This window comes from Gigantopelta aegis, chromosome 9 (genome assembly GCF_016097555.1).
Source record: "Gigantopelta aegis isolate Gae_Host chromosome 9, Gae_host_genome, whole genome shotgun sequence".
Lineage (NCBI taxonomy): Eukaryota > Metazoa > Mollusca > Gastropoda > Neomphalida > Peltospiridae > Gigantopelta > Gigantopelta aegis.
This window is the reverse complement of record NC_054707.1, coordinates 55,005,195-55,030,907: the sequence shown is the minus strand read 5'-3', so window position 1 is coordinate 55,030,907 and position 25,713 is coordinate 55,005,195. Positions and strand designations below refer to the sequence as shown.

At 39.3% G+C, this 25,713-nt stretch overlaps 2 protein-coding genes across 3 annotated transcripts in view; one reads left to right on the top strand and one right to left on the bottom strand.

Annotated features, from left to right (window-relative positions):
* LOC121380943 (4-coumarate--CoA ligase 3-like) overlaps positions 1-13,461 on the bottom strand; it is a 45,414-nt gene extending 31,953 nt beyond the window's left edge. For both annotated transcript variants that reach the window (XM_041509988.1, XM_041509987.1), the window contains exons 1-3: positions 13,316-13,461; positions 2,675-3,055; positions 1,602-1,809 (exon numbers count right to left, since the gene is read on the bottom strand). In XM_041509988.1, coding sequence (XP_041365922.1) covers positions 1,602-1,809; positions 2,675-2,959 — 493 coding nt within the window. In that variant the 5' untranslated portion in view covers positions 2,960-3,055; positions 13,316-13,461. The remainder of the gene's footprint in view (positions 1-1,601; positions 1,810-2,674; positions 3,056-13,315) is intronic.
* Positions 13,462-22,846: 9,385 nt separating this feature from the next.
* LOC121381651 lies at positions 22,847-24,463 on the top strand. Its single transcript, XM_041510990.1, has 2 exons — positions 22,847-23,434; positions 23,501-24,463. The coding sequence occupies exons 1-2, from the start codon at positions 22,847-22,849 to the stop codon at positions 24,461-24,463; spliced, it is 1,551 nt and encodes a 516-aa protein (XP_041366924.1).
* Positions 24,464-25,713: the final 1,250 nt, after the last annotated feature.

Sequence of the window (25,713 nt, the reverse complement as noted above, 5' to 3'; positions counted from 1 at the left end):
TCATTACAGAAGTCTCACTAGCGTTCGGTGCAAAAGTCTCACTAGCGTTCGGTACAGAAGTTTCACTAGCGTTCGGTACAGAAGTCTCACTAGCGTTCGTTCGGTACAGAAGTCTCACTAGCATTCGTTCGGTACAGAAGTCTCACTAGCGTTCGGTACAGAAGTCTCACTAGTCTCACTAGCGTTCGGTACAGAAGTCTCACTAGCGTTCGTTCGGTACAGAAGTCTCACTAGCGTTCGTTCGGTACAGAAGTCTCACTAGCGTTCGTTCGGTACAGAAGTCTCACTAGCGTTCGGTACAGAAGTCTCATTAGCGTTCGGTATAGAGATGAAATTATACGTCTTTTGGTCATTCCTGAACTGTGAACCATAGTTCCAAACTCGGTAATACAGGATGATAATGTGTGGCCGCATAGAGTTCTTACAGCAACAACAATGAGTTATATGAATGGATTGGCCAGCATATTCCCCTGACTTGGCACAGATAGAGTTGCTTGGGATGAGCACCGTACAATTCTCCAAGAATTGGAACAGACCCTCCCAGCAGAATGGCAGGCAATCTCACAGGCTTTCTTTCAGCGGTTGGTCAACAGCATGTGACGTCGTTGTGCTGAATGTCTTAACGCACGAGGTGGTTATACTCGCTACTAAACTCTACCTCACTTGTGTGACTTTTGTTTTTTCAATATGCTGACCGTTAACGAAGGTTATCAAATTGTCCACCATATTGTTAACACATTTTGTTTAAGATCCATGCACATCAATATGGTTTGTAATTAAACAAATATTTACAGAACATTTATACACAGTAATGTAACATTTTCGGTCCAATAACCTATTGATCCTTAACTTGTTTTGAGTAGTATATGTTGAAATTACCGAATGTCTGAATCCAATAGCTGATGATAAATAAATTAATGTGTTCTAGTGATCTCGTTAAACAAAACAAAACGTAGCATTCATTGTTTGATACCACATATTAATGACAATGATAACAATTTAAAGACATATGACTGGCTGCTCCTGGTGCCATACTATCTAATGATAAAAATCACAATCAAAATCGATTGCTTTGTGACGTATAAGTTAACCTAAAATGAATTTCTTTGTGACGCATAAGTGCATAAGCGCTAGGGCCGTAGTTAGAAAACAGGTATACCTTTATTTTATAGGTAGTGTTGCATGTTGAAATGGTATCTTCTAAAGTATGCTGTACCTGAGTTATACGAAGGGTTGCATGTTGAAATGGTAACTCCTAAAGTATGCTGTACCTGAGTTATACGAAGGGTTGCAAGTTGAAACGGTATCTCCTATAGTATGCTGTACCTGAGTTATACGAAGGATTGCATGTTGAAACGGTAACTCCTAAAGTATGCTGTATCTGAGTTATACGAAGGGTTGTATGTTCAAACGGTATCTCCTATAGTATGCTGTATCTGAGTTATACGAAGGACTGCAAGTTGAAACGGTATCTCCTAAAGTATGCTGCATCTGAGTTATACGAAGGGTTGCATGTTCAAACGGTATCTCCTATAGTATGCTGTATCTGAGTTATACGAAGGGTTGCAAGTTGAAACGGTAACTCCTAAAGTATGCTGTACCTGAGTTATACGAAGGGTTGCATGTTGAAACAATAACTCCTAAAGCAGCGCAGGCCATGACAACAATAGCGTATTCGGGGCAGTTAGCAATAAATATCAGAAGTCTGTCTCCCTTGCGATATCCTAACTTGTAGAGGGCGCTGCCCAACTTAATGGTGGCATCATGCAGCTGGGTATACGTATAGCTTCTTCCGGTTGGGAAATCAACCTGATCAAATAAAGCGAAGTATTGGAATGTAAATAAAGTATGAAACAACGAAGGAAAAGAAAACTTCTAGATTTGTCAAAATATATTTGTTAATGTTTACAAGGTAGAATTAATTAACTATGGCAGGCAAAGTTGATAAACTGCTGTTGTTGATGATGATGATGATGATGATGATGATGATGATGGTGGTGGTGGTGGTGGTCATGATGATGATGATGATGTTGTTGTAGTCGATGGTGGTGGTGGTGGTGGTGATGGTGTTAATGATATTTAACTGAGGTTTAAGTACATCACGGTTTTCCAGTACACTAAATTAATCTGTGTACAGATCTATGTATAGCATCGGTTAATGAATTTGTGCACACAATGACAGTCGATTTAGACATGTGGACTACCCTCACCAGATCAGGTCAGAGAGTTTTACGTGCACATTCAGAGCAAGCTGTTGTTGCGTCCGATTCACCAGATAAAAGCAGGGGACATTTATACGTACTAGCGTGATGCCGTAATCTGCGGACTTTGATTTATCAGCGGAAAGACGACACTGCAAGCAGCACTCGACCAATGTTGCCTGTCGCTTATCTATGTGCTAATCTAGCCCGACGAAACAAACATGGCATCTTATCAACCATGCACTAGGTTTGCGGTTATTTGTTTTTCATGGGTTTGGAGGGTTTTTTAGGGGAAGGGGGTTCAACTGCCCCTTTCTTCAGTTATCCTAGCTAGGTACAGTCCTCTACATGAACAGTATTTGAGATTTAAGATAGTGCGAAGAGACATTAATAATTTAGTTTAAAATATAACTATCCATGTAATTAACTTTACCATGGAAATAATATAAACATAGTAAAGAAGACAAACATACCAGAGCCGTTATGTCGCCATACTGTCTGATGGATGACAACATGAATTCTGCGAATGGTTCGTTTGGTATGGTGACAGGAGGTCGCGGACTTGAAATGTAAATGTCCGTCTGGGAACCACTTGCAAACGAGCGTTGAGAATTCCACTGAGAGGCAGAACATCTCCATAATTTCCTGCTACACCTGCGGGTCGTGTGTGTTCGCAAGACATCACTGAGACTGGTTAGCAGGCTGTGGTGATTGCTGGGTACATGGCGGAACATCAACCGTAATCCCACTGTCGCCATTTTCTTCAGGAGGCAACTGCTGTACTTTTGTTTAGGAAGCTCACTGTTGGGGTCTTATTTATAATGGATGCAAGTCCACTCAGGCTGGAAAATTATCTGAAAGATATAGATAAACTCCAAAACGATGCAGTTAGCGAGTAATCTGTAGCGATTGCGAGACTAGGTCTCGAGAGTGAAAAATGTAAGATCTTTTCTTCTTCTTCTTCTTCTTTGGTATCAAAAGCTGAGTCCATGAATGAAAGTTTGATACCTAAAGTCTGTTAAAGGTAGACTAAACTCCAGCAAGAGCCGTATGTGTTGGAAAGATGCATAACCGGACCATCAACACATACTGACACTTTAACAAATGAAAAACGCGTAATTTTAGAGTTAATAAAAAAAACATGATTATTCCTGCTAACTGGGGGCAGCCATTTTGTTTCGTTTTTATGACGTCCGGTTGTATACTATAGCTTGGGGCGAAGTGTCGTCAGCTGGCCTCAGACTAGAGTTATCCACCCATTTGGTTGTCCAAAATACGGAAACTAATGCGAGAAAATATAGTTTTCTTGTGATGTGATTAATGGCTGGGGAGCTGCTTAGTATACTGGATTGTTACACTGGGTTTGACAGGTAAGAGGATGCAGTTAGTGAATATGTGCACTTGGTTTGCACTGGATATTGCATAATGTCCCCCAGAGCACATTGAAGTTATGCAAAATTTGTGTAAAATGCAGAGAAATGGGTGTGATTCGGTCCCTTGGCCTACGTGTGTTTATTTGCATTGATATAACGCGGAAAAGAGCTGGACAACAGATGTCGTCCTTTCGAGTGTTCAATGGGCCCAGGCAGGTAATGTTTCCCGTGAAATGCTAATGGCCTGGTGAAATTAATAAAAGTGCTACAGCCACTGGGGCTACATGAGAATACATAGTGAAATTAATTGTGGTCTGAGGCCAGCTCCGTCCAACTTCTCTATGTAAACAAACGCTCTAATTTACGACAAGGCGCTTCGCTTTCATCAACCTGACTTGTAAAACAACATAAATGACTTGATAGTATAATAAACTATTTAACTAAATATATTTCAATTTGCATCAATATAACGAAATGGAGTTATGGTATGTTTTCTTTTAAAAACTCCAAAGAAAAAATGCATATTATTAGGCCTATTGGTAGGATACGTTCGAGCAAAAACGACCACTCACGGTACCCAAGTAATAAATTTTCTTTTCTTTGGGACTACGTAATTGGTCAGTTTTGTGATTTTAGATGGGGAAAGTCTACTTAATCAAGGGTTTTACAGAATTACTTACAGTAATAAAGCAGGACGGCTGATAATGTCCATTACGATTTGAGGTTATCACGCAATACCCTGTGATCTTAATAAAAGAGGCACGTCTTTTTAGTGTGTCTAGACACAGTGTCTGAGGACGGTTTAAATATACACCTGCCAATCAGGGACCACAGGTACAGGCCACGGAAAGAAAATACCAATTAACCAAGAAACACTCCGACTATTATTTCAGTACGTGGTTTAATTTATGCATAAAACATAATACAGTTATTTCAACACTTTGACAATGGTGGTTTATTTTGTATTGAAAAATAAACCACATATACACGTTGCTGTGTTACTGGGATGTATATTATTACAGAACATTGCGATGCATCCGCAAAAATCAGGTATGTTTTGTTTCTACAGTTCGAAGACTAATTCCTGACGTGACACGTTAGGTATTACGTAACCACCAGCTCGCCAGAGGGCGTATTCACTGGGATGGTACAAAATGGCTGCGCCCGTTATATATAATAGCCGTCACATTTAACCGTTTTATTAATTAACTATACGATTATACTTGTTGATATTAAGCAATAATGTGCAATATGTATCGTTGATTATGCATACCAGTCCAAAAGCCTTGCTTTAGCATTCCTTTAAAATTTGTTTTGTTTAACGATACCACTGGAGCACAATGATATATTAGCCATCGGCTATTGGATGCCTAACATATGGTAATTTTTGACAGTCATAGAGAGGAAATCTGCTAATTTTTCCATTAGTAGCAAGGGATCTTTCATGTGCACCATACTACAGACAGGATAGCACATACCACGGCCTTTGATATACCAGTCGTGGTGCACTGGCTGAAACGAGAAATGGCTCAATGGGTCCACCGATGGGGATCAATCCTAGATCGACCGCGCGTCAAGCGAGCGCTTTATCGGTGGGTTTGATACTATCTTGGATAGATTCGGTTTTAAAAGGGACAGACCCTAGTTTCAGCCTATGAAAATGCACAATAAGTTTAGTTAATCTACAAACCTGTAACACATTTGGATAAAGTTACAACTAAGTGAAACATGAGTCCGTGATTTTGAAATGGTGAAATACCCTCTAAAAATAGACTAAAACTCGACTCCATAACTGTTACTTCTCAGACGCACGTGCGTGTTTAAAAATATGAGAAATGCATTTTGTGATATTAAAAACACCAGGATGACTTCGAATGTACGGAAATGGATAATCTAAACAATACAATCTAAGTAAAGTATGATTTCAGTTATCAAAAACGGCTTTAATGGTCAAAAATGTGTCTTAGTGTTTAAAAACTAGGGTATGTCCCTTTACAGCTGTGGTAATGTTTTTATATTACACTGTGATTTTATTTTATAGAGCAACAGGTGGATGTGGTTCGGGTTATTGGTAGTTATCTTTCAAATGTTCGTTTATTATAATTCAATTTACATTAATATAGATATCGACATCTGTTCCATCATGTGCTTATGAACGTTTTAAAATGCGAACAATGCGCTAATACAAAATGGACCTAGAGCATCGATAGCATTTTAATCCGTCCCAAAAAGGCGCTGTGTTGGTGTTTAAAATAAAATACTCATTTCAAATAAACTACAAAAAAAGTAAAAGTTGTGTAATGTTGTACTGTAATGTTCGTTAATTTAAAAAAAAAAATGTTTAGCCTTGGGCTGAAATCATGTAAAACACCTTATTAGATATGGCGAATTTCATAGTTATACCACCTGTAGCCCCGGTACTACAGGTGTGTTAAAAGTTTTGTTTTGTTTAACGACACCACTATATCAGATTGATTTATTAATCATCTGCTATTAGATGTCAAACATTTGGTAAGTCTTAGAGAGGAAACCCGATACATTTTTCCATCAGTAGCAAGGGATCTTTTATATGCACCATCCCACAGACAGGATAGCACAAATCACGGCCTTTGATATACCAGTCGTGGAGCACTAGCTGGACCGAGAAATAGCCCATTGGGCCCACCGATGGGAATCGTTCAAGCGAATACAAACCCCGTCCTTGGACAAATAGTACACTATACCCTGTAATCTTCCATTAAAGTAAATAAATATCAGTTATTCCTTTATCAATCCATTAAACAACCGACGTCAAACTATTAACTGACTGTGGCACCAAGACTACTTACAACGTATTGCATGGCTTACCTGCATCACGACTTTATGGAAGGACGTTGTGCTATCACCAAAACAGACTGCAGCCCATGTTGCATGAAGAAAGTCACGTTATTGGATAGAGAATTGGATATGCCGTAATTTCTAACAAGCCGAGGGCGTTTGCTTGTGAGACAGGCTGAACACAAGTGCACACGGTAGTTTATTCGCTTTCCAAATTGCAGACAGCAATATCGGAATAGACCATGGATTCACCTACTCACATGCAATACATCCAGGTAACAGAATATATAGAGCGTTGTATCAATCAATACATTCGAGTCTGCTATTTCAAAAAGTTTGTTTTGTTTAACTATACTACTAGAGCCCGTTGATTTATTAATTAACGGCTACTGGATATTAACATTCAGTCTTAAAGAGGAAACCCGCTACATTTTCCCATCAGTAGCAAGGGATCTTCCATATGCACCATCCTACAGACAAGATAGCACATACCACTGTCTTTGATATACCAGTCGTGGCGCACTGGCTGGAACGAGAAATAGTCCAATGGGCCCACCGACGGGGATCGATCCTAAACCGACCGCGTATCACGCGAACGCTTTACCACTGGGCTAAGTCCCGCCCAAATGCTATTTCAGTTGTCTTGGCTGGCATTAGAATAAAGGACAATTATTATTAAATAACGGCGTCTATTGAAAAGAGAAATTCACATTGAGCTTCTCAACCCATGCAGTTGCCCACGACAATAGGCACTGCTTCGGAGATTGCCGTGGAGTTTTTAAATCTACGCGGCACTCTTTTGCTGTGGAATATATATATATATATTAGATTTGTGTTTTTTCGCTATTGCCATTTTCTTAACGGCAGAGGTTTTGCTACGACAAACATAATAAGTAATGGACAAACGAATGATTGATTGATTGAATATATTAATTAATTAATGTTTAAAAACAGTTCAGCATGAAAAACGCCTCGGCTATTGGGTTTCAAATTAAGGTAAGTATAGCATATGAAAAGAAAATAGAAGCAATTGATATTAAAAATTAAAACAACGTGGTACACCGTCAGTGACAGTGCTCGCACGCATAGGCGTATGGGCTCCCATTTTTTATTGGGTGGGGGGGAGGGGGGCAGGCCGATTTTTGCTCGAATTCAACGAAAATGCCCGAATCTAAATAACATTTATTCATATTAGCAATACTGTCAAACAGCTAAATAGGGTTGCAAACGAATAACTATGCATTTTTACGCGGATTACAACCAATATTGTGAGTAGAATTACGGAAATATATGGTAAAAAAGGTTCAAGCCAGCTCATTTTGCTCGAATTTACTATAATTTTTGCCCGAATTTGAAGATTTGCTCCAACAGTTGACACTGCACCTAAAACCCCTTCCCACCAACTCCCCCCCCCCCCCCCCACCGCCACCCACCCACATGTGGATGACAGAATCAAGTTTGTTCGCTACCGAAACACGTGGATGACATAATCAAGTTTGTTCGCTACCGAAACACGTCAATGACAGAATCAAGTTTGTTTGCTACCAAAACACGAGAGTGACAGAATCAAGTTTGTTCGCTATCAAAACACGTCGATGACAGAATCAACTTTGTTCGCTATCAAAACACGCGGATGACAGAATCAACTTTGTTCGCTACCGAAACACGTCAATGATGAATCAAGTTTGTTCACTACCGAAACGTGTATAACAAAATCAAGTTTGTTCGCTACCGAAACACATGGATGACAGAATCAAGTTTGTTCGCTACCGAAAGACGTCAATGATGAATCAAGTTTGTTCTACCGAAACATGTGTATGACAAAATCAAGTTTGTTCACTACCAAAACACGTGGCTGACATAATCAAGTTTGTTCGCAACTGAAACACGTGGCTGACAGAATCAAGTTTGTTCGCTACCGAAACATGTCAATGATGAATCAAGTTTGTTCTACCGAAACGTGTATGACAAAATCAAGTTTGTTCACTACCAAAACACGCGGATGACAGAATCAAGTTTGTTCGCAACTGAAACACGTGTCTGACAGAATCAAGTTTTTTCGCTACCGAAACACGTGGGTGACAGAATCAAGTTTGTTCACTACCGAAACACGTGGATGACAAAATCAAATTTGTTCACTACCGAAACACGTTGATGACCCAAATAACCTGGGTGTGGTGTCTTTGTCACGGTCTGTCACTGGTCAAATATAACGAGAAGTTCACTTAAAAAATGATATCTAGCGAAAACGAGTGTTGTATTCTCTAGTAGGCCTATATGGATGTAATCGAATCTCTCGCTTCAAATACTGGTTTCTTTATCTTGATCGTATGGATTTATAAAAATAAATATACTAAAAATTAGGCCTATACTTGCGAACTTGTTTTGTCGTAAGTACTGGAGATCTATACGAACTCATTACTTTTGTGTTACCTCTCACAGTGTATCAAAATTTGCCGTGACCGAAATGTACTTTATTCAACCGCATGCACTTTATTCGTATGACTAGCGTTCTAAAGGTACGTTTGCTTATCGTTAGATTAAAAGTGATGTTTGTCTAAAGTAAACAAATAGATTCAGACTTAGACTTAGGCCTACTCACAAGACAACTGGACAGCTGGTTATCTGCAACCAGTTGCTACTTGAATCGGTCATCTTGACATGCCAAGAAGATTGGTTGCAGGTCGAAAATAAAATTATAAATGTGTACATAACGTCAAGTGTCAGCCGCTCGGGAGTGTACGATTCTATTAATTAGGCTACTCTGTGAAAGTAGATAACCGACTAGACGTTTGCAGATGATAGCCAGAACTCCGCATAATTTAAGGCCGTTTCAGAATATATCAAGGGGGAGGGTGACAGGAATATAGCGGCAAATTGGATGGGTTTTTTGTTGTTGTTTTGTTTTTGTATACCCGCTACTCGCAAAATCAAATTTTTTATTTGAACCATGTATACATAGATAAATAACTGTGCAGAAGACCGATCAAACATGTTAAACTTACCGTATAAACGTGCCCGTGGTATTCGTGAGTAATATGTGGTAAGTGAATTGTACCACGCTTATTAGTGTAGTAAAGTTAAGGTATAAATTATACCGTATAATAGTGCAAAATATGATACGTAATGTAATTTTCCGATATTTGACTACAACTTGGTAATACATTTTCGGTATGATTTTAACTTTTCTTTGTGATAAAGTTAACCTCTTAAACAGGAAAGGTTAGTAGTTTCTAACTGCGTTTAGCATTTGGGAAAATAACATTTTTGCGCATGCGCCGTTCGACATTTTCAATTTTTAAAAACAACTACATGATAAAATATATATTTCTTAACTATGCACAATGGACGAACACTTTGTTTTATTTTTTTTAAAAGGAAAAAAATCAGTTTGTCCAGCGTTCTTGTCCGGTCCGCGTTTTACCAACGGTTCCACAGGGAACACCTTTTTTCATACTATGAAATTTACTACATGCTATTTATTTCTGAGCCGATTGTTTTATAAATTGGACATAAAAATAGTATTTATTTTTTATTTCCAAAACACATTTTTCAACACACAAAAACAGGATAAAAAACACACACACTGAAATTGTAGAAGGATAGGACGGACTATAGTAGGCCTAAACTTAATGGTTTTAGGGGTTTGTAAATTTTTGTATTTAGATAGTTAGGTCTACTTGTCTGAACTTTATTGTTAATGGAAATCTTCACTAATTGTGAAGAAAAACCTCACAAATGAACGACAAGCAGACGACAACAAATCGGATGTTAATTGCGCGAACCAAGCATAACGCAGTTAGGGACGTTGAAGATATACTCTTTACATTCCAGCAAAACATTTATTTTACCCAAAGTGCCATTATGCAACTGTGATGCTGCACAAGTTCGTTTAATTTTCAAATGATCTTCAAAAATATGCAAAGCGAAGAAAACCGCATCTTATTCAAACGCATTGTCATTGGTGTTACTTATGGTCTTTGGTGTTATTCAGTACATGGTAACACCAATGACAAATAAGTGCATAATTAATTCATGCTCGCTAAAGAAACAGTTGAAAAAACTGAAAAAGTGCATGTTGTAGCAGACATACGATGTCTACAATAACATACAAAAAGTTTCTTAAAATTATTAACCATTACATAAATACGATCGTAACACCAATGACAGTGAATAAACCTACTTTCTTATTTTGACAACACATTCATGACATTTAAAGAAAACTATTCACAACTGTTCATATGTCTGATGTTTTTGGCAAATAAGTTCGATGGCCAATATCTACCGGTGGAATGTTTCATCCAGAGAGCATTTAGTTTCTTTTGTTTTCTCATAAGTATATATAGTAACACCAATGACATAAAACTCCAGGGACAAGCTTATATTGCCCACCATCTTTTGAATACGGAAAATATTTACAAGATTCCTTATTTAGAGAGTAAGTCAGCCATCAGTACGTATTATATTAAAAGTATTCAGTGTTATGTCTTCTGTTATATATTTTAACAGTGCATGTTATGTATAGTGTTATGCTAGAGACAGGTAACACCAATGACATTTTACACTAATTTCGAATACAATCTCTATCAAAGCTGATTACCAGCGAGAGAAAAAATGCTATGACAGGATGATATTATTAATAAGGTATCGTTAAAGACAACACATTTAGTTTGCTATATATAAATAAAAAAGAAATTGTGCAGGGACATAAAAGTGACAATTTCTGTAGAATGATCCATTAGTGTAGTAGAGTTAGGGTATAATAGTGCAAAATGTCACACTAACATGCCACTTTACATACAGGTTGGCCATCATGTGTACAGTAAAACGTTTTTCTTTTCGTTTTTAAATGTATTGTCCCAGATCACAAACATAGCAATGTCAGGAATGGGAGCCCTAAATCACTGCTGTACATATAATAACAGTATAAGTTATAACACAAATATCCCCCCCCCCCCCCACACACACACACTCACACAGAGAGAGAGAGAGAGAGAGAGAGAGAGAGGAGAGAGAGAGAGAGAGAGAGAGAGACGTACACACATACACACACACACACACACACAGATGTACGCACATATATACACACGTGCCCGGGTGTCCTCTATATTTCAGAGGACAACCCGGCACGTGTGTACACACACACACACACACACACAAAGGGACCAAAGTAAGTGGGTATAAGAGTAGTAAATATACATACATGTAATTGGTTTAATATGGGATTTTATAAAGAGAAGAGAGAAAAACAGAAAGAGGAGGATTAAGACATGGTTATACGCCAGGTGTATGTTTCTTTTTCTTGTTTTCTGCTATCTGCAAACAAACAATAACAACAACGAAATTAAGCTAGCATCGTGGATTTCGTTTACTCGTTGTAATTAAATTGATTAGCCCATGGAGTCCATTGTTTATTAAACATTTCGTACTTGCAATTTTTATATAGAATAAATCTTTATATTTCAAACTTTTCTTTCAACATATTTTTAACACAGCTTTGATTTCTAAATTCTTTTTCTGTATCTTAGTTCCATAAACATAATATTTTATGTTAATAATTAATCATTTAAGAAAGTAAGATTTTTCATTATTGATCATACCAAAGATGACATTATTTTTATTAAAATTAGTAATAATACCAGTCTGAGTCAATATGCAGTTTTGTACTGCAACCCATAAGTTTTGGACATTAGCCTATTGCATTCGAAAACTAGATGTGGTGTGGTTTCTGGATGGTTGTTACAAAAGCTACACCTGTTTGACTCAACATAGTAAATAATATATAAGAAAGTGTTCGTAGCTAAGATTCGGTGATCTAGTCTGCAATGAAACTATATTAATGTTGAATCCATAGTGCACAGGAAAAGGTAGTATATACTATTTTGCCCATTGACTTGATGCAAAGATAAAACCTTGATTTTGGTGTATTTAGCTTACGATTTTGGAGTTATGGATTTAGAGTTTAATAAGTTGTACATATCCTTGCATCCTCTTTGACTTTTTCATAAAAGTTTAAATGGACGAATGGGATTATTAACCATTTCAAAGCCTGTCGACCTTCAAATTATCTAAACCATATATGTACGTTTTTACTGCATTTGTTATTTACTGTATTTTTACGTAAGAGTACGGGACAGGGGGCAGGGGTTAACTGCCCCCTTAGTGCTGCAGCAAAACCGCAAATTCGGGCAAAAATTATAGATATTAGGACAAAATGTGCTAACCTGAGACTTTTTACCATGCATTTCCATCATATCTACCCTCAAAGTTATTTGTACTCCATGTAAAAGTGCGTAGTAGTTAGTTTACAGCGCTATATAGCTGTTTGGTAGTAATGCTAATATGAAAAATGTTGTTATCCAGATTGGGACATTTTTGTTTAATTCCGGCAAAAGCCTATGACTGAACACATGTTAAAATGTCACCTTTTTCGTCAATAAGGTCATTTATAAAAATAATTCCTTTTTTAAAATAGTTTTTATATAGAAATGGCTTAAGATCAATGAGTATTCTATCATTCAGCCACTTATTAATACATAAAATATCATCTACGGTTTGAGGATTATGTTCTTTCTCTGTTTTTAGCCAACCTTTTGACAAAATTAATTACTCTTATCACTAATGTATGATTTTCTTAACCCTAACCCCAATTTTAACCCATTTTCTTTCTGGGGGAGGCCTATTGACTGTCGTTGCATTCAATTCCATAACGCCATACCCAAACATTTGTTTCTGGCAGAAACACTGATATAGGCCTAATAGTCTCCGTATTTTAATATCTCATTTGTTATATTAACAGTAACCGAATTAAATAGGTTTACCCATTGTGAATTACTTATACATAATCTTAGTAGCCATGAGCATTTTAAGGCAGTCATGAATAAAATTGTTAACGTGTAGAGTAAAACTTGATATAGTACCAACCTGGCGATGTTACGTCACAATTCAAAATCCTACTGCATGCAAAGTGACATGTTAGTATCACATTTTATATTATTATATGTCACAACTCTACTACACTATAATTAGGCCCAAAAATAAATTTCGATTTTGACTCTCGCGCGTCAACATTTTTTTTTTTTTTAAATTTCCCGCGGTATGACGTCGATTTGTGCTATGACGTAAACCCGCATTAGGAGTAATAATCATTATTATAATGCTATCGTGCATGAACTAGGATTCTGATTTCAATTTAAATATTTCCCTTATTTCGGTATCAAATATACTCACCTTTTGTGTCAATATAATTAAAATTAGCTCCACTAGTACACGTGGATCTAACAGCTCATGTCCAGTTGACCTTTCATTTGACCAATCAAAACCGTACTTGCAAAATCATGCCAGTGATTTGAGTGCGAGTGCGAATAATTTTTACATGCTCATATACCACTAGAGTTTCGAGCATGTCCGTCCCGGGGCCTGTCTCTGGATAGCCAGTGACTTGCTCCGGGACAGAAAAGATTAAGGGGACAATTTTGAAATTTACATCCAAAAATTAATTAGTGGGCCTTTAAAAGTTTGATGCGCATCTCTAATTAATATAATTAATTAAAAAAACATAAAACATCTACTTATTAAATTTGGTCGCTAGATTAGATTGGGCGGTCAAAAAGAAATTAGATAGATAGATAACTAGTTTAACGGAGGGGGGGGGGGGGGTGAAAATGGACAGAATTTTGAAAATAGCAATTAGTAAAAGAAATTAGTAGGATTAAAAAAAAAAAAAAAAAAAAAAAAAAATTACAAGCGAAAAATAAAATGAATTGACTGCTCGGCCGAATATTTATATAATTTGGAGCATTTTTGAAGGACAGTCCAAAAATAAATAAGAGAAAGAAGTGAGGATCGGACTATTTAATATTTTTTAAAAAGAAGTAATTTCGACATAAAATTTTTAACGAAGGTCTAAAAGTTTAAAGTCCGATCTATATGATCCGGGCCGGGGGGGGGGGGGGGGGGGGTAAGTTTGAAGTGGGTGGAATTTGGAATACGAATTTAGTAGTTGGTCAAAGACCGAAAGGAAAATGAGCTACAACGATTTAAGTCCAAACAATAAAATTAGAGTGTTCGACCGAAAAGGTTTTAAGGTGATTTGAGCAATTTAGACGGGCTGCCAAAATAAACTGTCTCGGACTGTTTACAAAAAAATAAACATAAAAGTTTGAACTGCGGCCGAAATGTTTTAAGTCCAACTAAGACCCAAAAAAGGAGGTGCCTGTCCTAAGAGAGGTTGGCGCCTACGGAGAGTTGAGGACCGGTCCAGCAGTCAGTGACGGGATCAGGCGCTTCCTGCCGAGCAAGGCCTGAATGACGATGTTGTAACCGGCGCCGCAGATCGTCTTGACGATTCGGTGGATAGTTGGGCTGTCCATCTGATGTAGAAGAATCGCTTGTCTGAAGATCTGATGGCGCCGGTGTGTCACGACAAGTCCCGTCACGTCGTTGAACCGTAGGGTGTGCAGCTCGTAGTGAGTCCTATCCGGCAGTGGCTTCCATTTCTGGTTGCTGTACCGGCCTCTCAACGTCTTCGTGTCTGTTGTATCCCCTTGGACGTAGTCCCGGAATTGTCTCTTGAGTTTCCCCAAGGCCAACTCCCACGGGTCTACGTCCTCCTCTGCAGCAGGCGGGGGGAATGTTGGTGCAGGCGGCTTCGACTTAGCAGGGTGGTCGTCTGGTGGTGTGACGGCTTTCCGCTTAGCAGCCGTGGCAACAACTGTATCCATTGCCGACTCAATGGGAGCGGTAGGTAAAGTTAACCGCTTCACCGGAGTCGGCTTGGGAGTAGAAGTGGGCCGTCGCGGTGGTGACTGGTACATGGCAGTGTCCAGTGTCCCGCTGGTCGCGTCCGTCGACTTGTCCGCCTGTGGCGAGCTGGTCTCCTTCCGCTGAGTAGATGGAGGGGGCGGCGAAGCAGATGTAACCCCCAGGCGCACGTCTCCTCTTTCCACGTCCTCTTCTCTTCCTCTTTGGGGTATCGATATCGCAGTACACTAAGGTCACGGTCGCCCGTGACCCAGTGTACGCGACTCGATACTCACGCAGCACGCCGTAACTAGCTAAGAGTCCCCCCAGGTGTGTGTGGGGGGGGGGGGTTGGGGGTAGCTCGAGAGCACAAACAGCAACGTCTTGCTTCATAGCGAGTTGAAATCGGAGTGCAGTGATTTGAAAAGAATTTGAAAACATTCGGGATTATGCCGAGGGTATACGAAATAATTCGGGTGAATTACGAAGTATGCCGGAAACTAATTGTAATATAAAATTTTATATAAAATTCGTTACAAGACCAAAAAAACCCGTGATTGTATTGCCATAAAATCTGTTTATACTAGTATACAATCCAAAGTTTATTACCGCACTTTTCCCCCCTGTTTTTCAATGTTGAAATAGACCAACAAGTTCGCCTATTGCATAAATAGTCTCGCCCGATATTTTTAGAATTTGTATGCTTAAGATTAACGCTATAAAAGGCGAAGTGTAATTGATCGATATTTAAATTGTTATGTATAGATGAAATGTCACCTGTACATGGGAGCCCACGCAATGCTGTTAGATCTACTGGCTAGACCCAGTAGATCTAATTTTAATCAGATTGCGTTTGTGTGCAATCTATGCTTTAAAAAAAGTTAAAGTGCTTTTCCAGACCATACACTAAAATTTCAAATTCCACAATTAAATGCCTTCTTAATTCATTGCAATAATATTTTACACCGATATGTAAATCAATAATTACGAAAATGCCCCATAAAAGTATTAAAACATCACTCCCGTAGAACACTGCCGGAAACGACCGAGTACAATTATCGGTAAAAACATTTCCCTGTAAATAGCCGTGACGTCATGAAGGGAACTCGCTTCATAGAAACCTACCACGATATCAGGCCTCAGACCACAATTAATTTCGCTATATGTTTCTATATAGCCTTAGTGGCTATAACATTTTTATTAATATCAGCAGGCCCGTGAAGTTTTGTATGTACCTTTGCCTGCATGGGGGACACATACCCTGAAAAGGACAACCCCTGTTGTCCAGCTCTTTCTCCCAGCATATTGGTTTAAACAGACACACCCTCTAAACCAGGCCGGAGTACACCCATTTTACACAAAAAGCACTACTTTTGTATGGGCCGGAATTACCACAAACAAGTCTTCAATGTCAACAAGTTACACATGTTTACAAACTACATGCTATCCCCTGTCACTTCAGTCAAACAGTTGCCACTTCATAGCTGTCTGCCATGAAATAATCACAGTCAAACAGCAGACTACTTGCGCGGTGAAACTTCCGGATTTTGGATAACTGTAATCTGAGGCCAGATGACTTCCAGCGCAAGCTAAAGTGGGTCCGACAGCAACTGCCAAGCTCAGTTATCATGCCATTCTTCTTTCGATGATGAATAGTGTAGTAATGACGACTGGACTAATATTTGTGCAACACAACAAATAAAGCCGTATCAGTTTGAACCTGGAACATCTTCCGAAGAACCATCGGCCTGACAGATGACGATGAAAATGGTCGTGGAGACAGCTTACCATTAATTTACAACTTTTATTCTTGTTTTGTTCTTTAGCTTTTCGTGCGAATTATTTTGCTACACTGTATATTCTAATACTTGTGATGTAGTAGAAAATACGACAAATAACACTTGAATTCTAAAGATGTTTTTTTTTAAGAAAAAAAAAGCATTATAGAAACTTATATAAAAGGAGTTTTAGACTATTAACTACTCAGTTGCCCCCCCCTCCCCCCCTCCCCCCCCCCCCCCCCCCCCTCCCAACAAAAAAATCCTAGCTACGACCCTGTATTAACTAATCAAACAACTTTTACTTGGCGGTTTCAACTGTTGATAACAATTTTAAAAGAAGACTGTCGTTATGGTCGCGTGTCTCTCGTTTCGCTCGCGTCGCACGCGTCCGGTTAGGATACAGCTTAAACTTGGCGGTTTTAACTGTTGATAACGCGAACGACGTGAGCGATTATTTTAGAAATCATTGCTTTCAATTGCCGACATATTATATAAATCTACAGCTTTACACAAATACAAATACTGATGACAGTGTTCAACATTTTAATGGCGTTAATTCATAGTCGTTTTGACAGTACTGTAGTCTGTATTTGAGGGAAACTAGAAGCCACAATAACTATGGATTTGGAAAATTTCTAAGATCAGCTATAATTGACCATGTTTGTCAGAAAACATCCATTGCATTTCATTGTAAAGACAATCTCAGTCCAAAACAAGTTAAAATTTGTTTTGTTTAACGACACCATTAGAACACATCGATTTATTAGGTTAAGCATCGGCTATTGGGTGTAGAAAAGCGCTCGATCCCCGTCGGTGGGTCCATTGAGCTACTGCTCGTTCTAGCCAGTGCACCACGACTGGTATATCAAAGGCCTTGGTATGTGCTATCCTGGCTGTGGGATGATGCATGTAAAAGATCCCTTGATACTAATGGAAAAAATTAAGGGGATATCCTCTCTAAGACTATATGTCAAAATTACCAAATGTTTGACATCCAATATCCGATGATTAATAAATCAATGAGCTCTAGTTGTGTCGTTAAACAAAACAAACTAACTTTTATCAAAGAATAATGCAGTGTCATTTATTATTTCCATTTATTTTGATTAATTATTTGTGTATATATACATTATCATGGTTATAACTTTGTGAATCGTTTAGTTTTATATCTTCCAAATAACTAATATGTTGTCTTGCACTAAATCAGAGATTTTTGTGTCACAATTCATTACATTCTCTCATATATTATATTAATAAACACGTACCATTATTTATCCTTAAGAATTTAATATACTGTACTTTTATTTAGCGTATACACCAGTTGTTTATTACATACATTAGAAGTAAAAACCAGTTTCAGCAAGAGAACTAATATTGTCCATTTAAATCCCTTGTGTACTGGAGAGAGAGAGAGAGAGAGAGAGAGAGAGAGAGAGAGAGAGAGAGAGAGAGAGAGAGAGAGAGAGAGAGAGAGAGAGAGAGAGAGAGAGAGAGAGAGAGAGAGAGAGAGAGAGAGAGAGAGAGAGAGAGAGAGAGAGACGGATACACAGAGAGACACAGAAACAGACAGAGAGACAGAGACAGACTAAAAATCGAGTCTTTACTTTTCATAAAATATCGCAGAAAGGTGTCTTAAACATCCATGTTTTTACCCCAAAAAACACAGGTGTACACCTCGCCCTCACCCGCACCCTCACACACACGCGCGCACACTTTTTGCCAGTGTTAAATGCTCACTTAAATGTAAACTAAATTGTAATTATATGTATGTGTTGAACTACAGTGTAATATTTTTACTATACATGTATAGATTCACTAGTCTGTTAGTATGTAAACAACACCTGCTTACCTTCGTGGCCAGGACTTAAGTACTCGCCACACAACCTGCCAAGGCTAAATCAGTAAATGGGGTCATGTTGGACAGTATGATAAATTGATATACTTGACGTTAAAATACTTCCCCGTGAGCATGCGCAGCAAATTGTAACACATTTTGATGGGGACTGGGGGGGGGGGGGGGGGGGGGGGGGGACAAGATAGGCAGATCGCCTATGGTGGTGTAGTTTAAGGATGGTAGGTACTGGGTTGTCATCCCGGTATCGATTCCCATCCACAGTTAGTTTGAATGGCTCAAGTTGAGGTGTGTACCCAGGGCAGCGTGCTTGAACTTAATTTAGAGAGAAAGTGGTAGAGAGAGAGAGAGAGAGAGAGAGAGAGAGAGAGAGAGAGAGAGAGAGAGAGAGAGAGATTGGGGAGAGAGAGAGAGAGAGAGAGAGAGAGAGAGAGATTGGGGAAGAGAGAGAGATTGGGGTAGAGAATGAGAGAGAGAGAGAGAGAGAGAGAGATTGGAGAAGAGAGTGAGTGAGAGAGATTGGGCGAGAGAGATTGGGCGAGAGAGGGCGAGGGAGAGAGTGACAGAAACACAGACAGACAGACAGACAGAGACTTTGGAGCAGCTCTATTGTTTTATTCTAAATGAGAGATTAAGTGAGTGGGCAGACGCCCATGAAGTTATTGCCGACTAGCAGAACGAATTCTGAAAAAACAGAAGCATCTCAGATCACATCTTATCTCTTTCCAGTATCACTGATATCCGTAAGAAATGTCGGAAATCCACCTACTGTGCTTTTATTGACTTTAAAAAGGCCTATCCAAGGAAAAATGTTTGTTACTATAAAGAGTATATATAATAATATAAACAGTTGTGTAATAATGGACATTTCACTGATTGGTTTTCAGTTAACAACGGTTTGAAACAAGGTTGTAATCTATCCCCACTTTTGTTTAATCTGTACATTAATGATTTGGTGACTTTTCTTAAGTCATTCGAAGTGGGTGTAAACATAGATGGTGAAAAAATCTGTATTTTGTTATATGCTGATGATATAGTTTTAATGGCAGAAAATGAAAGGGAGCTACAAACTCTGTTAGACGGTTTGTCAATGTGATGTATGAAAAATAGAATGACGGTTAATCCTAAAAAAATAACGTATTGCACTTTAGACCACAATCTGTAACACGTACACTATTTAAGTTCTCCGTCAATAACATTACTATAAATACTTCTGATAGATACTGTTACCTAGGCATTATACTAATAGAACATCTAGATTTTAATATTATGGCGAAAGTTGTATCCCAGTCCGCTGGTAGGGCCCTGGGTTTAATAATAGCAAAATGCAAATATATGGGTGGTGTTCCTTTTGCAGTATTCACAAAACTGTATGATGCACTTGTACGTTCTGTCATAGATTATGGAGCAGCCATTTGGGGTACAAGGGAGTACTCATGTATAAATGCTATTCAGTACCGGGCTTGTCGTTTTTATCTAGGTGTTGGTAAATACACACCCATTGCAGCAGTACAAGGTGATATGGGCTAGGTTGGAAAGTCGTTATTGCACAGTGGTGTCGAATTCTTAATTGTGAACATTTTACAGTTGGTAAGAAAATATTTTTATGGGGTGAACAAATGTGTAATACGAAAAGGAATTTTTATGTAAAACAATTATTTATTCAGTATGGCTTCCCTGATTTTACTAATGTTAATATAAACGAAGAGTGTTGAATAGCACTTTACCAGCTACGTTAACCAGATTTGAAACATATTGGTTAAATAAGGTTCGAAGGGATACTAGTATTAAGAGAAAAGGAGGTAACAAACTTCGAACTTACAATTTATTTAAAAACAAATATATAACTTAGTTTTATTGTACATCATTTTTACCTATTGCTCATAGAAGTGCGTTTGCCAAGTTTTGGTGCTGTGTGGCACCTCTTAGAATTGAAACGGGGAGATACGAAAATATTCTAGAAAATGAACGATTATGTTTTTATTGTAATAATTTTATCGAAAATGAAGAACATGTTATTTTAGCTTGTCCACTGTATATATAATAATTTTAGAACAATTTTATTTAACAACGCTGCGGTAATTAATGATAATTTTAGTGATCTTAGTTGTCATGATAAAATGATATTTTTATTTTCCAAAATTTTTATTATGTGATCTTGTGCCAAAACCTGTGCACAGATTCTAAACATAAGAAAATTTTATTTATTTGTAAAGTTGTAACTATTATATTTCATTTTTTATCTTTCATTTTAATGTTCTTTTATTTGTATAATATTATCGTCTCTCATAACTCTGTATTGAGTGGCTTTTAAAATATTATGTATATTGTTTTATATTTTTATATAACATGTATGTAATTTTTAAAAAGGTGAGACGGGAATAAAATACTGAATGAATGAATTGTATTAAGAAGAATCCACCTTTCAAGAAACTAGACATAAGAAATATTTATTGCTCCAGTGGAATGAATATGGGAACTGTATTAACGTGCCCATATCCAATGAAGGTTCAGGCACGCCCACCCAGAACTTAGCCTCTGACTCCGCCAGTGACCAATTCCGGGACAGGAGGAGGAGGGTAGGTTTGAGATGGGCGGAATTTGGAATTTAAATTAGTAAGTTCAAAAAATACCATGTCTAGTAAATTTAAGGCCAAACAAAAAGATTTGACTGCTCATCCAAAGTTGAAGTTGATTAGAGCAATTTAGACGGACTGCCAAAAAATTTAATGTGTCAGACTGTTTACAAAAAAAATAAACAAAGTTTTTGAAATGGCGGCCAAAAGGTTTAAAGTCTGACTAAGTCCATACTCACGGAGGCAATGTTGACTAGGGAGGTTGGCGCTACGGCGAGTGGAGGAAGTCAGTCGTCCTAAGGTTCGGACGAGCCGGCTGTTGTGAAGAGCAAGGTGATGATGGCTGGGTACGCTCTTCCGAAGACCTTCTTAGTCATCTGGTGGATGGTGAGATTGTCCATGTCGGGGAGCAGGAGAGCTTGATTCACCACGTTGTTACGCCGATGGGTGATATTCTCCTTCATGGAGACGCGTTGGATCGCGAACTCCCCTTCAGAATCCACTAGTGACTCGTACGGGATCGACATGACTTGCGTGAACAGTTTCCTGGGGCTGTCTTTGGTGTTCATATTCGTCTTGTCAAGATTGGCGTAGCGGGGGTTGAGTTTGCCTCCCTGCAACGTCCAGTCTTGTCCGTCTTCCACCGCCGGAGTTGATCTAGCTCTTGAAGAGGAGGTGTCTGGCTGGTTGTCTGCCTTCCTCTTCCCAACGGCCACTTGACGGGCTGGCTTCTCGACGGGGGTCACCTGTAGAGGCGGTGGCCGCATCGGAGTTGCCGAAGTCGGGACTGGTGTTGGGGGTGGTTATGGTCCTTCATGCATAGCTGTGTCCAGGACGGCCCCTGGCGTAGTTGAAACGTCAGTGTCCAGTTCGACCGGAGCCTTTTCTGTCCTCTTCAGCTTCATAGGAGCGGCGGGGGGCGGCGAAGCAGAAGGAGTCGCCGCCGGCGGTTTTGGCTCCCTTTGTGTCGCCCCTGACGCACATTTCCTCTTCCTCCAACTTTCCTTTCTTCAGTTGCCGGTCACCGTACACCGGTTGCCCGAGACCCAGTGTAGGCGACACGGTATTCAATCAGCGTTACATACGTTCCGATGGTGGGGGGGGGGGGGGGGGGGCGGCACAGCGACACGTTTGACTTCATCTCTGGAAAAAACTAAGTGATTGCTCAGTTGCAAGACATCAGGTCAGGTCATAGGGTTTTACGTGTACATTCAGAACAAGCTGTTGGTGCGCACGCCGCAAGACATCTCGTCAAATGCTGTGTCTTTGTTACAATGATGAAGCAATAAAATATGTATGTGGTAGAGCGCTGGACTATCGTACTGAGAGTCCGTGGTTGATTTTTCTGTTACATTTGGAGCCGACGTAGGGGGAGGGGAGGAAACAGCTAGTTTTACCAACTGAATACAGGAAGCGTGCTCTCCAGGGACTCCATAATGATGCAGGACATCCAGGACGTGACAGGACTTTGTCACTTTTGCAAGAACGATTTTATTTCCCAGGGATGTCCACGGCTGTTGACAACTGGATTAAGGGGTGTGGCAGATGTGTTAGACGGAAATCGAACACCAATATTCGTGCTCCATTAGTCAACATCTCCACCAGCCAGCCAATGGAGTTAGTCTGCATGGACTATCTGACGTTTGAGACATCAAAAGGAGGTTTCCAGAACATCTTGGTGATCACAGATCACTTCACCCGTTATGCTCAGGCTATTCCTACAAGAAACCAGACAGCAAGAACAACAGCAGAGGCTCTCTTCAATAACTTCATTGTTCACTATGGATTTCCTCTTCAAATCCATTCTGATCAAGGAGCCAGCTTTGAGAGCCAGCTCATCAAACAGCTTTGTTCAGTGGCAGGGATAACGAAGTCGAGAACAACCCCATACCACCCGATGGGAAATGGCATAACTGAGAGGTTCAACAGGACTCTTCTTAGTATGTTGGGAACATTAGATCCTAACAAGAAGACTGACTGGAAGTCTTACATCTCACCTCTTGTTCATGCTTACAACAGCACGAGACATGAGACAACAGGACATTCACCTTTCTTCTTGATGTTTGGCCGCCATCTTAAATTACCTGTGGATGTAGCACTAGGCATGGATTTGCAGCAAGACAAGAAGAACCTGTCCAGTTATGTTTCATGACTTAAGAAACGACTACAGGATTCTTACAAGCTGGCATCCGACCATATTGACCAAAGCCAACACAAGCAGAAGAAGTATTTTGATGCAAAAGTGCGAGGTGCAATCATCCATATTGGAGACAGAGTACTTGTCAGGCAGTTGGCTTTCGAGGAAAAACACAAACTGGCAGATAAATGGGAGGAAGATGTGTACATTGTACATCGTCAACCTAATCCAGAAATCCCAGTATTTGTGCTGAAGAGAGAGGATGGACAGGGAAGGAGTCGCACTTTACATCGCAACCTTCTCCTGCCAATCACTTCTCTTCCTTTTATTTTAGCCAATGAAAAGCCAAGACGGATACTGCCTGACAAACCACCATCGACGACAAGACTGCGACCGCACCTACCAAAGACACCAGTGAGAAAACCACAGTTATCAGAATCCAACGATGGAGCAACCCCATCTGGAGATGATAGTTTGTTGGAGGATTATTCTGATGGGTTTGTGGTTGGTCCTTCGGTTCAAGAACCTCCAGTGGTCAGCGCCCCAAACATCGCTGTCATAGATGCTGGAGAAGGAACTAGTTCAGGAGATACCACCCAACCTGACATTGCGATCAGCAACGGTGTTGAACAGGATGAAGAACCAGAAGAGGAACCGTTGGAAACAGAAACCTTATCAGTGGATCAAGAGTTGGATCAAGATGATGAACGGGATTCTATACCAGAGTCCATAGGATCCAATGGTGGGCAAGATAGTGTCAGCTGCCATGATTCTTCACCAGAATCAGACCATGAAGTTCAAGGTGCAGAGGACACGCTACCAATACCCAGAAGAGCCAATAGAGACAGACGTCCACCAGCTAGATTTCGAAGTGGAGAATTTAGTATGCTCCAAACAGCATGTACTCCGGAATCTACTTGGAGAGAGAAAGCTACTTTTCTGCAGGCTTTGGCAGAAAGTGATTTTTTTCTCAAGAGCTCCTAGGAAAGTCTGCAGAGTTATGCTCAATCTATTGGAACAGAACCCTGACAAATGATGAGGACATCATTTTATTTGGGAGGGGTGTTTGTAACCGGATGTTTTAAATTGCATATCACATACACTACAATTTTAAAACAGTTTACATATATTTTATTCTTTTTAACTCTAATAGTGCAAAGCTGTCTCTTATTTTGTTTCTATTGTTTTCCTGTGTCTTTGGAATTGTCAGCTTGGGTTGTGTTCACCCTCAACTCAGTGTTCAGGCCAGGTAGTCATTCAATAGTAAGCCCATTTATTGTTTCTTTTGTTGCCTGGTGTTCTCTGGAGTCAAGAGACTTTTAAACGTTCAAGCAAGACAGAGGTGGTTTTCTGCATTGCAAGTTTTCTATTTGATCAAGTTCTGCACAGCACCATTATTAACAACACAGGTTATCAATGATGTAATTCAACCAGCATCATTATTCAAACGACCTGACCCACAGTCGGTAGGTTAAATATTTACTTGTATGTGATATCGTGATTCTGTGTGTTATAGAATATACAGACAGGTATTTATATAGTTTTATGATGTGCTTAGCACATGCTTATAGCAATGATGTGATAATTAAATTAACCTTTGAATTATAATTATATTTGATTTGAGTCTCTTTGAATTGAAATGTTGGTGTTAAATGTACATTAGTAATATAATATTGTAGTAATTTGTACTTGGCAAATAGCCTTATGTATGGTAAAATAATATATGTTGTAACCTGGAAAATATAACTGATTTTATGTCCTTTTGTTATTCCAGGGTCGTTATTTGAGTGAGAATGTTTTTATAAACATCGGGATCTTCACATCCCTCCAGGTGATCCCTGAATAAAGACCTTAAACCCCAGCTAAAGTCTTCTGTGCTATATATAGAACCTTCGGTAACATTGGAGCCGACGTAGGGACTGGGTGTGTTCTTAACACAATAATACAATTATAACCCAGTCAGGACCCGTAACAGTTCAACTGCCCGTGGCCCACAGCTCCGGGACGTAGCTTGACTTGAGGGGGGGAGTATGTAGTAGTGTTGGTATAAAGTGCTCCTACTGGCAGTAGCTAGTGGGAATTTCCCTATCAGCTCAGTTGGTAGAGCACTGGATTCTCATACTGAGAGTCTCTGGTTCGAATCCCCTAAGTGTCTTATTGTTGATACAATACAATGTGAAGTGCAGTGTATCTAAATTTCACGGACAGCATGCACATTGCCCTTAATGTCTACG

Bases quoted from the DNA above. Each gene is read 5' to 3' on its own strand.
- LOC121381651 (XM_041510990.1), top strand. From the start codon at position 22,847: ATGTCCACGGCTGTTGACAACTGGATTAAGGGGTGTGGCAGATGTGTT. The intron at 23,435-23,500 runs GTAGCACTAGGC...TCATGACTTAAG, and splicing joins ATCTTAAATTACCTGTGGAT to AAACGACTACAGGATTCTTA.